This window comes from Apaloderma vittatum, unplaced genomic scaffold (assembly GCF_000703405.1).
Source record: "Apaloderma vittatum isolate BGI_N311 unplaced genomic scaffold, ASM70340v1 scaffold10539, whole genome shotgun sequence".
Taxonomy (NCBI): domain Eukaryota; kingdom Metazoa; phylum Chordata; class Aves; order Trogoniformes; family Trogonidae; genus Apaloderma; species Apaloderma vittatum.
Genome location: NW_009735803.1, coordinates 2,027 through 15,203, shown reverse-complemented (window position 1 = coordinate 15,203; position 13,177 = coordinate 2,027). Strand labels below are relative to the sequence as shown.

The 13,177-nt window shown below is 41.8% G+C and overlaps 1 protein-coding gene across 1 annotated transcript; it reads right to left on the bottom strand.

Moving 5' to 3' along the window:
• Positions 1 to 1,451: 1,451 nt before the first annotated feature.
• Positions 1,452 to 12,194, bottom strand: SS18L1 (synovial sarcoma translocation gene on chromosome 18-like 1). Its single transcript, XM_009876724.1, has 11 exons — positions 12,165 to 12,194; positions 11,831 to 11,979; positions 10,674 to 10,758; positions 9,687 to 9,831; positions 6,687 to 6,884; positions 5,493 to 5,657; positions 4,364 to 4,465; positions 3,873 to 3,965; positions 2,450 to 2,569; positions 1,675 to 1,802; positions 1,452 to 1,478 (listed from the first exon to the last, which is right to left on the bottom strand). Exons 1-11 carry the CDS (start codon positions 12,192 to 12,194, stop codon positions 1,452 to 1,454), a joined length of 1,242 nt encoding a protein of 413 aa, XP_009875026.1.
• Positions 12,195 to 13,177: the final 983 nt, after the last annotated feature.

The following is a 13,177-nucleotide window of genomic DNA, read 5'->3' as shown; positions in this document are numbered from 1 at the left end:
ATTTACTCCATACTGTAAATTTTCAACTGATCTCATATTAAAAAACGCTTAGGGAGTGTAGTCATTCTAGCCTTTGCCTCACAGAAGTTTGGACATGGTATTTCGTTCGGCACTTATGTAAGCACCTTATAAGTGCTTTTTTCAACACTTTGTAAGAATATATAAAACTGAATAGAAGTGACTTACGTTGTTCATACTCGCTTTTACATACCACTAGTTTTTCTTTCTAAATAAATCCCCTATAGGTATTCTCTCACTGGTTGACCCCATTAATAGTTCCCCTCTCTATATGCATAATACTGTTTCACACTTAAAGCTGAACTTAGCTGAGTGTCTGCAATAACGATGGATATTTTTTTCTTTCACTTCTGAACCATCACGCTACACGAGAAAAATAAAAGCGATGACGAGCTGTAAGAACAGTCAACAGAAAGATTTGACAGTATTCACGGTTATAATGCTTGCTGGAAAATCTGAGCAAGAGCAGCAAAAGAATTGGAAAGAAAGGAGGATGCCAGCCACCTGCTTGTGAAATTTGGCATGAAAATGTATATGCAAGTTATAAAATTTGGAGTAGCGCACCTAAGACTGGAGTTTTGCCACATTTTTTTCTCAGCTCAGTGCAATACGAAGCAATTTGACATCCAGCAGGCTGGCACTGCAGATCTGTGAGCTCCCTCCTGGTTTTGTTTCCATGATAGAGGTACCTTAGTTTATATATGGACGTACAGAAGGTGCCTCTAGTAATTAACATTTCCTTGAATCAAGGTTTTGATCCTCTCGCTGTACTTTTTACAACAGAACTGCGGACTTACACAGGTTTTTGAATTATAAGACTTGGGTAGTTAGCCCTGGTAGGTATTGCAGAAGTTGCAGGTAATTTTTATACATATAGCATACAACTGTCTTCACATAAGGAATGTGTCCATCCCCATACTCTTCAGAAATCAAGTGAAGAGGCATGAATTTCAGAGGCTGGCAGGTAATCTTCAATGCAGTCAGTTATAAAAAAAAAAACAACCAACAACAGACCAGTAACCTACCGCAGGATACCTCCCTGGCCTAAGGCAGGACTGGGTGGCTTCGTATTGAGCCAGACTGCAGAATAACCTGGCTCTTTTCCAGAACGGGGCACAACTGTGATCAAATGATCCTAAAGCTATTTAGAAACACCAAGAATGGGGCAAGGGTAGGGGGGGCAATGAAAAAAAATCTGCATTTTATCAACAGACAGTACTATACACAGCACCAAATATCAAACCATTAAAGCATTGTCTTGTTACCAGTAGTGCACTGCTTCATATCCAGCATGAAATGAACACTGTTCACATACAGACGCCGCTTTGTGCTAAGGGGTAACCAACATATTACAATTAATCAAAACTGCCTGTACATCCAGTTCAAAAGATGGAGATACCGTGGAAATGAATCTGACACAGGATCGTATTCTTTTATTGCTGGTAATTTCCGTATTGTCCCTATGAATAAAAGAAAGAGAGAGAAATAATAAGATTGGAGGTTTACAATGAGTTAGACAATTTCTTTCTGGTCTGTGGGTTTGGAAAGACCCACTGGAGTATCACCAACCCGCCTGCACCAAATTATCGGCTAGATCGATGCGCTGACCTAACGGCTAAATCTGCTTTTTCTCAGTGGAGGTTTACGACAATTTACCTGCTCGTAGCCGTACGGCCTCTGTTGCTGAGCGGATGGGCCTGTCTGAGAAGCTCTGTAGCTGCCGTATTGCTGCCCCTGGCCCTGCTGGTAGCTGGAATACTGCGAAGAGGCTCCTTGTGCAGGACCTGAGAAGACAGAGAAATTTATTACCAAGGTTTGATTTGCTCAGGGCGGGGTTCTTACAGTTAACACGGTGTAAAACATGATGGTAACAAAGTAAGCACTGCGAGCAAATCTTGCCTAGACCTCCCCTTGAGCTTTACACTAGAAAGTGTCACCGCTAATAATCTAGTTGCAGTAGTGTAAGCTTCAGATTTTAAACTTTGCTCAGAAAATTCGATACAGTTTTCAGTGATTTTTGTCTCTGGAATCTGTATCAGCACAGGCCGATATGCAAGCTACATGGCCTTTGTTTTAGCAACAATTGCACATTTAACTTCCTATTTAGTCTGGCTGTGCCACCACAAGCACCGCTGACCAGGCAGAACCTAAGAAATCTCTTGTATATAGAGGTACTTTGCAAAACACATGGAAATCAGACACAAAACTGCATGGGGATATTGATTTCCTTTTATCTGGGACTGTATATCCAGGGTACAGACTGCTGCGTGCGCTTCTTTTTTATCAGTGGGGTTTTATGAAGGAAAACCTTTTTAAAAAAGGAGGCCAGTTTTGCAATGTGGGTGCCCAAGGTTAATCAAGGCAATAGTTTCCAGCACACTTTAACTCAGGTGTCGAGATGAAGTGTTGCGCTCTGGGACAGTTTTCTTACCGTATCCTTGCTGTTGTCCCGGGTAACTCTGCTGATTTGGGTATTGCTGCTGGGAGTAGGTTTGCTGTTGGGCAGCTCCCTGTTGGTATCCTGCCTGCTGCTGGCTGTACTGAGAATTTCCTACAGAGAGAAAAAATGAAATAGTCTGGTTATAGACGAGGCAGGTATTTCACTGCACGTATGAATCAGGGCGAAAACAAAGCTATGAGGAGCCTTGGTCTGGAACTCACAGACAAGTACTCTTTTCAGAAATGCAGATGACTGCATTTTGCCAGTCAGGTCCTTTAGTTCTTCTGTGATTTTTCGTTCTTTTGAACAGGAGAGAGTTATTTATTTATAGCATCACTGAACAAACCAACAAGCATCCCTACGGCATGTTTTGTTTACCCCAGAAGTGTTTCAGAATAAAAACAGAGTCACAAAGATAAGGTTGCTGGGGTAAATAGCTGTTTTCTGAAGAAGCCCTCCCACTGTCTTTTCTTCTAGATAATTATGTTTATTCATATACCCCAGAAAGACTACTTATCTAGATGGCACTGGTATTTTTTGAAATACCTATGATGGAAATTCCATCAACAACAAAATGATCGGAGACTATACAGACGACACTGCTTTTCCTAAATACCACCTCGCTGGATCATAATTAAGCTAATATTTCACAGTTAATTTAGAGTTCAGATATCTTAACAGTATCACTGAATTTACTGACATACTACTGTTGAGAGTTCTTTAGTGATAGAATTGTAAACTCATAATACTGATGATTTTCAAAGATTAATTTCATTTAACCCATTGTTTTTCACAATTTGTAAGGTGAATTAAGCAATATTTTTAAAAGCTGATCCTCGAATTAACCAGTAGGGTTTCTTTAGAGAAATCCACATTTATGGCTGCCAAATTTTCTGGCTCTGGACCCCATTTCTAACTGAAGTGCATTATTTCACCTTTGTCAGCATAATCTTTTACTTTAATACAGCCATTTTTATTTGCATTATATAAAGCGTTCGTTAAACAGTTTTGCGAGAGAGGAGGATACTGACATCCCGAAAGTCTCTCCTCTTACTGCAAAAAACCGTTCACTCCCCGTAGCTATAATTCCACCTGGCTCAGCTACAACTGAGGATCGTTTTTCCGATGAACCTGAGGCTACGCACAAGTTGTTAATAATCCCACAAGGCTGCCCCGCGTGGCGGCCTCAGTGCAGCTCCTGACCTTGCGCTGTGGGCACAGCTGGATATAATCTGGGCATAAAATATGTTACACACAGCTAAATCCTATTTCCTGGGCACTCCTTAAGTACCGGCTAAGGAGCAGTTAGCGATGCTGAAACTGCAAGTTACATTTTACATTTCTATAAGCATTTCATTAGTATTTTGGGGGGGTTGAGCTTTGATTTATGACGATTGGCAATCTGTTTTCCTACCTCCTTCATAATAATGTTGTGTAGAGTCGTCAAATGACCTGTCGTAGCTCTGCTCGGTATAGGATGACTGCTGATAGGCATAATCACCGTGTCCTACGAGGAATTGCGAAGACTCATCAGATACATTGTTAATATGATTTAAAGATATATTATTGAATGATTAATTCTGAAGCTGCTTATGCACAAAAGTGAGGCTAAGAGAAATACAGACGCCTTAGGAGGTCAAAACATGGCAAGGCGAGTCACACCTACGGATAAATCTCTTCCATTCACTAAACCAAACTTGGCTTTGGGCTCATTTTGAAGCAGCTCGGATAGTGGGATGCACAGATGTGTGTGTTTCTGTACCAGGCTCCCACGACCCTGGGATTAGAATTTTCAAGCATTTAAACTGGAAATGAATTGTAATGGGTTCGCCACATCCTTGGAGGTGGCAGTCGTGCTGGTCTACACTTCCTCAGTGTTAGGATGACGACAGCTCGGGGAATTACCATCTGGGTAGTATTGCTGATTCATAGGTTCTGAGGAGCCTTGCCCGTGACTGTACTGTTCACTGTAATATTCTTCCTGCCCCATGTACTGCTGCGAGGAACCTGCAAGGCAAAGACAAGAGAGAGCAAACTGAGCCCACGGACTCTTAAAGGATAGGGTTTTTCTTATCTTTTTTTTTTTTTTTAATTAAGAAGAAAACAGTGTTTACATCTGGGCAAGTAAGCAAGATATGTATGCTGAAAGCAGTTTCAAAGATGTTTTGCTCACTAGAAATAAGCTTGTGTTGTCAGAAAAAGCTGCCTGAAACTGAAATTACGCAACAGTCAATAACAGGTCCTAAAACAAGTCACCTGTGTGGCAATACCGAAAGCAATGGCTACATTTCATCTACTAATCTGAGTTATCAGGAAGCACGGGAACGTATTCCACGCTCAGGAACACAGTCAGAATTCAATCTATTTTGATTCATGTATTAAATTATTTCTCAGTAAAGTTCAGTTCATGTTAGAATCAGTCTAGTGCCTGTATTACCTTTTAGAACTCTTTTCGGAGAGGTCTCAGAGAACGGTAGTTATCCTCTGGTGTTTTCTTTTCATTGGCCCAATTTTTTGTACTAATTGCTGGCAAACTGTATCTCCTTTGCAGAAATGTGTTCCTTCTTAACTGTAGCCCTTGAGGCTGTGGTGTAGTGGTTAGGTGTGCTGGGATGAAGGTTCGACTAGATGATCTTCAGAGGTCCCTTCCAAGCCCTGACATTCTGTGATTCTGTGATTCTGTGTCCTGTTACAGCTGATCCAACACCATTCGAAAGAATTGCAAAGATTCCCAGTGGCTCAAGTGAGCTGTGTATCATATCACTCACCTTTCCTTTAGAGACACATGAACCCTTTTAGACAGAGCTGTTTTCTCTAAGCGCCTGAAATAATTAAACAGATAAATCCTGACAATACACCAGAGTTCATCTGACTGCCGCGACACTTCCGCTGTTTGAGACTTCCTGCCTTCCCAGATTGGATTTTCTGTTCATCAATGTGACCTGGAAATTTTGTTGACTTACCTGCCCCACAGGACAGACTGAATATAGTGGCTCTAATAATAATTATGTCGATAACTGATAACAGGGTTTACCTTGCTGTGAAGCTCTGTAGGGGCCCATTGGTCGCTGCCCCATCATGCTGTTGCCTTGGTTGCTCTGGCTCATCATGGCAATGGAGGATTGCCCCTGGTAGTGCTGGCTCCCTCCTTGCGCCGAGTTGTAATGCGACGTTGCTGCTTGCTGGTGCATCATGGAGACTACAACGGACACAGGAAATACTGTTTTCTGAAAGGATGTGCCAGTTCTCTCCCTAGCCTCTTTGGAAGCCAGTTAAAACCCTCAGCTAACATGCATCCTGATAATTCTGTGAACTTTCCACAGGGGGAGATGTTCTCCAACTATGCGTATTTAACTCCTCTGCACCGTAATCCAGCAATGATGTTATTACACGGTCACTTCTTGCCAGTTGCTGCACTCAGGCACTTAAAAATACATCTAGCCTTGATTATTGTTAGTTTGTTTAGAACAATGTAATCATTAGTAGGATTAAAGAAAGGAATAAGAACTGATATTGAACTGGTTGGACTCGACGATCCCAAGGGTCTTTTCCACCCTGAATGATTCTATGATTCTATGATTTGTTCCTCTCTACTTCCTGACTAATTAATAGTTGCACCTATTTTCTAATCAACACTTTCTCCTACTTCCACCTTATTGCATATCTGATGATTATGCAGTTTAAATAAACTGACGTTCTAGGATTTATTTGATCCCTAAATTTCGTATCACCAGAAAGAATTCTTAAGCACTGGCCATCCCAGTAGCAAAACTTCTACAAATCAAGACATTAATCCTGAGTTGTCTGATAGTCTCTCTATGCCCTGCAAGCAGTGCGATGTATCAATAAAATAACAAAAACGGGGTAGTAATGTACAAACAGTAAACATGTAATACTCTTGGGCAGGCTCTTTCTGCTAGGATAAATGTGCTTTTCAGACCCTCCCCGCGGTTGTGGGATTTGCTGCCAGCGGCTGCACTTTTCGCTAACCCTCCCTTCCCCACCTCCTTGCTAACCACAGCAAATCAGTGTGAGAGCAAGCCTGAGACTGTTCTGACCTAGACTGCTGCCCGACACCTTGAAACCCAGAGACGTCTTAAAGCTGTCTTTTCCGCTCCTACGTTTGTCGCTGTCTACAGAAAATATTTACAGAACAAACTCGTGTGCGGTAAACCTCAGAGGTCGCTAGAAAGTCAAGTTGGCCCAGAAGGAGGAAGATGGAGTTTACCTGGGTTAGACTGCATGTTGATGTTTGTTCGGGAGACATAATTGCCTATTGACCCCTGGCCTTGCATGGGCACGTTCTGGGAAGCAGGCACTGTGTGGCTATAACCGGGACCAGTTCCATGACTGCTCACAGTCATACTCAGAGAGGTCGTGGGCATAGTGTTCTGGCCTGACTGCTGCATAGACACGTGATTAGGACCTAGAAAAATTAAAGAGAGCAACAAGAAAGTCTGCGCTATTATTGGCAACGGACAGCGAGCATTCAAGCCCTTGCGGCTTTTCTAAAATACCTTGCGACATGGCAAAACAACCACCCCCCAAAATAATCCCCGTTATTAGAATTCCCTGGTTTCTACAGAAAAATCACAACTGCCTACTGCCCAGTCCGAGCGATCCTGTCCTTCCTGGCAGCCAAACTCAGAAACTGCACAGAACTGCAGGCAGGAAGAACGAAGGCAGCAGAATTATCAAACGGCAGTAATTTCAGATACTTCAGAAAACACACAGACTCTGGAAACATCCCAGCCTTCTCAAATTTGTCTTTTCCTTCCTCCTGCCCCGCTGGTGACTCCTCTTGCCCCCTTCACACAGACGGTGACAACAGGAAGGCACAGCCGTGGCTGCGGGACACTACCCATTGCTCCATCCGCTCGGTGCCTCTGTGACCAACCGACCTTCTTCCCTGGGGTGTAGGGAGCACCAAGGGACCCTCTCCTTGGAGGACAAGCCTGCCTCTCCCTTTCCTGAAGTTGGAGTGAAAGCACCTCAGACTTCCAGAAGATAAATTTTCCAAGTCACCATCACAGCCCCTGTTGTTATGGTACTCCCTTACAACACCAGGGTATGCAACTGTCAGACTGCTCCAGTCATATTCCGGGTTTGAGTGTATCATCCTCCTTACCTGGAAATATACTTATTTTAAAAAATTCTTTTGCTCTTGGGTAACAAAATTGGAGAGAATCTGGTACTTATTTTTTGCTGTTGGTTGCTGCTGCAAACATTTTTATGAATGAGTTTTGGAAAGTTTTCACTGCATATCGTTCCTATCTAAATTGTGATAATATGTATTGTTGTCTACCTAAATTCAGCTGTACTCTTGTCAGTCTAAATTAATTTAGGTAGATTGAAGATACACAGAATCTCTAGAATAGAAGAATTATGTTGTAACATTTAGATAATGATATTTTATTTCATGGTTATTAAGTGTAACTAAGGCCTCTGAAAAATGCATCTAATTCTCTTAGCACAAACCTCATTAATTATTCTTAATGGTATTTACAGACATCAAAGTAGGAAAATTTGCTGTAGATTATTATATTTTCCTCTGATGGAGAGATGCAAGCAGCATTTTTAAGAAGAGCTAGAGCCAGCTCTCCTGAAATCAGTGGACCCAGGTCAATATGCTGCTACAGAGATCTAGCCCTCTGGTTTGCCCCAGTTTCTGTGTGTGTGGTAAAGCTGATACTTCCACTTGTGCAACACAACCACACGGTGTTTGAAGAGACCTAGCAGTTGCCGTGAGTGAGAGATGGAGGGAAGCAAGTGTTGTCCTATTTGCCTTCTTTAAAGCCAAAAAAAAAAAAAAAAAGTTTGGCTAATTTGAGATCATAAGGGAAAATACAAAAGCACAACCAAAACTGTTTATATAAAACCACTGAGCCAGTAAGATAAATACTTCTTTCGTACTTTCATGAATCTAATGCAGTTGGGTTTCTCTTTCAAAGGCCTCATTCATGATTTCTGATAAAATTCTCAGTTGGGCCCAATTCTGTCCAGAGGCAGCTGAGTTTCACTGCCCGGTTTATTGACTCCAGTGGGTTTGCCTGCAGGATTGTGGCACGAGAAACCACTGACCTGTGGATGGTGAATTACTGGAAATCTCAGTGCGTTGCTTTTTACTTTGTTTACCTTCATCAACAGAATTATCATTACAACTGACCTAGCTGCCATACGCAGCTACCACTTCTGTAGGGAGTTCCCTCGTTACTGTCCTGCAGAGGTGATTCCTGTAAATCCTGACTGAGGATCATAAAGAATTAAGATGTAGCAGCTTCTATGGCTTCTTCCCTTTTCTTCCCTCTCTTGCAATGCTGCATCTGTTCATTACAGCCTTTCATCTCTTACTATACTAGGTAATGAATTTTTCCAAAAGAAGGCCCAGATAAATTTAAGAAGTTCACTTTACAAGCTGGAACTGTTTAAAGTAGGTAACTCATCCATGAATTTAAAAGCTTGACCACAGATTTTTAAGAAGTCAGAGGTAATTTTATGGCTTGCATCTGCTCTGGAGTCCCCCTACCAAGGCCTGCGATTTTACAATCAGATACTTCTATTTATAGAAACTGTTTTCTTTCTCTGTCACTCTGGGAAGGACTCAGATGAACAAGAACTGACTAAATAACTATGAACTACAAAATAAATAAAAAGATTGTTCATACTGTACAATGCAAAGTAAAAAAAAAAGTCTTTTGATTAGTTTCTTTTAGTTACATCAACAAAACCACACAAAGTATATTATTTAATTCATATCAAATGCCTGTGCAAACTCTTTGGCTTTGTAGTACAATCTCTGCAAGCTTCTGCAGAGGACAAAGACTGATGCAACACCAAATTATTTTTAAGAAGGCAACCTAAAGGCTTGCTCATGCCGTTAGTCCCGCAAGCAGTTCCATTTCACCACGGCCAACCCCTCCACTTTGGAAAGCAAAATACCCCAACACATAATCATCCGTACTAAAAACTTGCATGCATCTTTACTCGGTGATTTTCATCGCGCATTTTTTCAAGAAAGGGTTTTAATTTCCCCTACAGAAATACACAGCAGATTGGAAGTCAGTGCCATCGCTGACTGTAGCCATTTTGCGCTGATTTGAGCCTGAAATCTGCGTACGCCCGAAAGGTGAGTTGGGAGAGGTCTTTTACAGCCCGGCAAGTATATTCTGCATTAATGGTTTCGTTGCCAAGCAACGGCAAAGCAGCACAAAGAGGGACCCGAGCTCACCATTGCTAATTTGACTCTGCATGAGCGAGGAAGGAGGAAGGCCCGTCCCGATCGCGTCGCTGAGGTTGCTCTGGGAATGGAGAGACTGGTTGGACGCGCTCTGAGTCATCCCTCCGGGGCCCAAGTTTATGTTTTGCGTCGGTGGCTGCAAACAACAAGGAGGAAAAAGCGATTTGTTTTGGTTAGGCTTTTAATTGTAAAAATAAGAACCCCCAAATCAACCTCAGGATTACTAAAAACTGCCTTGACTAAATACATGCTCCCTAAACACATGCTCCCTTCACTTTTGGGGGGCTTGCTCACGTAAACCTTTCTTCATTTGGCTCCTGTGTGCGAGCGACGTTCAGCACGACACGGGAAGCCAGGAGGCAGCACTTCTTAAGCGAAGATCTTAAAACTGTGTTTATAACAGAGTCTGGCTTCTGTGCCCATTCTTCCATACTTACTTGAATTTCATTTTGGGCCGGTCAGAACGTAACCGCCGAAGGGATGTGCGTTAACAAACACGATACAGAAGCGTGTTGACAAACTGCCCTTTGTCAAGCTTAAAGCTACGCTGCATTTTGCGTTACGCGCGATACCTCCAAAGTCTACACGGTCAGCAAGAATAACACAGGGTTTAAAGCCAAACTAATGCCCAAATGCTGAAATACATTTGGCCTTTTTTTCCCTGAGTGAAGAACGCAGTAGGAATTGGTAAAGAATAATGACGCTGGAACAAAAGGAGGCTGTTCAGATCTGTATCACTGCACCATTCATTGTATAAAGAACTTGAGCTATGGTCGTACAGGTTAAGACAAATGTCCCAAAGAATCAGTTTTAATCACAGTAAAAGTAACTTTTTATTTGTTTAGGGGTGCACTTGACCACTTCAAAACTTTTATCTGGAAAAATACTAGAAAATGGTTTGCCAGTGATGAGTAACAGAATCAAAGAACATTTCCCTCTGGCACAGTAAATGCATGTGACGGTAGCACTGGTACTTACAGCAGGAAGCAAGGACTGCATATTCTGGTTAGAATCTGCTATTGTTGCCAAGTAAACCAGGTTTCTGTGCAAGATTTGTTGGTATCTACAGAATAAGGAGTAGAGCTTATTTGGAAAAGGTTAACAGTACAGAAAATTCCAACCCTTTTTCTTTTCTTTCCCTGCTATTTACAAATTATTTGTTAAGTTACATTAGCCCACTTTTCACCTGTCACAATAGCAATGGTAATACTGGTGCTGTCATGCTTTTCATCGAGGATCAACATGTTCAACATCTCTTTTACAAAAGGGCAAACCTGAGGGAAGGGAGAGGTAAAATCAACTCTCCTTTGAAAGAACTTTGAGTGAACTGTGGAGCTGGGACCTCAGTCTTGGAGTACTGACGCCCGCTCAGCTGCTCTAACAATTAGCCACTTTTTCCTCCCCTGTTTCACAAGGGTCCTAGCAGCAATGAAATTCCAGAACTCCAAAACCTGTCATCAAGCTGAGAAGAACAAGACTTTTTTTTTCCAGGGTGCTCTAACTGGAGCGTTTATTCAAGTAAGCATCACCCAGAACCATTTCTCCTTCTTCACAGTTCTTGATCAACTGGAATAGCTCATAATAAACAACGGGAGGGCATCCAACAGCAAATAAACAGCTCTGCCGCTGAGCAGCGTGATGAATCCAACTTTTGGGACTGGGGCAGATTCAAAGCAGGCAGGAAAAAATGCTTCTTTAGCAGGAGTTTTCATCTGACAAGGGGATAAATGGCTGGGAAGTGGGAAGAGTGGCATAAATCAAGCCAGAATGGTGACACGACTTCTTGAGCAAAGGTATCTTTTATACATCCTTAATATTTAATTCGCTCAGATGAAGACATGTTATTAACTTTGTACCTGATTCTACACATATTTAATGAATCTGCATAGAACAAGTGGTCTATTAGTCATAATCATTTGTAATTATTGTAATATTGGAAACACTGTAAATGCCCGAAATACCTTGGGAAGAAAATCTGTTCTGAGAACAATACACATGTCTTAACACAAGTGAATCTAAAAAAAATTAGTCCGAGTATTTTTTCAGCCATCAGTGAACAGAACTGTTCCTAGCACTGTTTTCGAGAAAAAGCACACCACGAATTTCTAACAGACTCCAAAACTCATAATACTCACTGAGTACATTCTGCAGTTTTCCCCTTGCTCTGATAATCCATAATACATTGTATTAGGTGGTGATTTTCATCTAGCATCTGCATGAAAGAAATACAGTCAGAACACGTTACTGCGAGAATTGTATTGAAGTCCTGTGGTTTTGTAATATTCTGTATTCACCCGTCCAGGCAGTGAATGGTGTTTTGGGCAGTTTTGTTGCCCTGGGATATTCCAAAGCACCTACACGGGACGTTATTGAGCCACAAGATTGTGCTTTTCAAAGCACTCATTTACGAACAGTTATCTTCAAAGGAGTCAGTTGAAACACCCAACATAGAAGAATTAACGGACTTACCTGTTTTTGCTCCTTAAAAGGCAGGTCCATTTTTATGCTGAAGAAGGAAAATGCTTTCACTATGAAATACATCTCATTCTAAAATATCACCCAACCCCTTCTAAAACCTCAGATTTTATTAACATTCCTACTTCCAAATAAGAAACATCCTTTCAAACAATTTAAACCTGCTAGATTTCCCACACAGGACTAGTGTGTGCAGGCCAGTGAACAAAAGCTGCGTTACTGGATCTGCTGAAATCACAGTTAAGAGAATTACATCCCAATATGTCCTTTGGGGTAGTTCAGTTCTAAGACGGGGAGGACTTAAAATGAAAACACAGAGTAATTATATATATCAGGTACTTTATGTGTATTAGTGGCTGCTGGCTCAGCTTCATTCAATAATTTGTAGTGACTGACTTGTTCCAAGAAGATCAGAGCTGCTGGACAAAATGACGAATGACCTTTGTTTAATGAACTTACAGTACCATTAAAAGCTTAAAATATCCTTTGATTTGTTTTAAAATTTCAAATACAATGTTTCATCTCTTTCCCCCAGCTTTCTTGGGAATGCAGCAAGCTTTCGGTAGGTGAACGAATGGAGAAATAACAACAGTATTTACAAATTTAGATTTGCCTCTGGCAAAAACTCACTCCGTAACACAGTTTGTAGGTACCGCTGCTATTAAATGCTTGCAAGATTGGGCCTTTGAACCACCGTGCCATCAGGATAGAAGAACTCTTGGGGAAAGAACGATACGTTTTCGTGTGAGTTAAATGTGAATCAATCCATGTAGGTACGCGTTCTGATCAGAACAAATTCTCGACCCATTCAGATGCGAAGGGCTGGATTACAGGGAGATGAGCTGAGGAGTCTTTCTGATGCCCCTGCAGTCTAGCTTGTCGCTCCCTTTGAGAACTCAGCTTGTGCTGCTTCTTGCTTGTCATCTGCAAGTTGGTCTTGACTTTGCTGGACACCCTTGTCTGTCAGAGGCTCCGACCGCCTGAGCGCGCAGCCGTGCCCTGCGGCT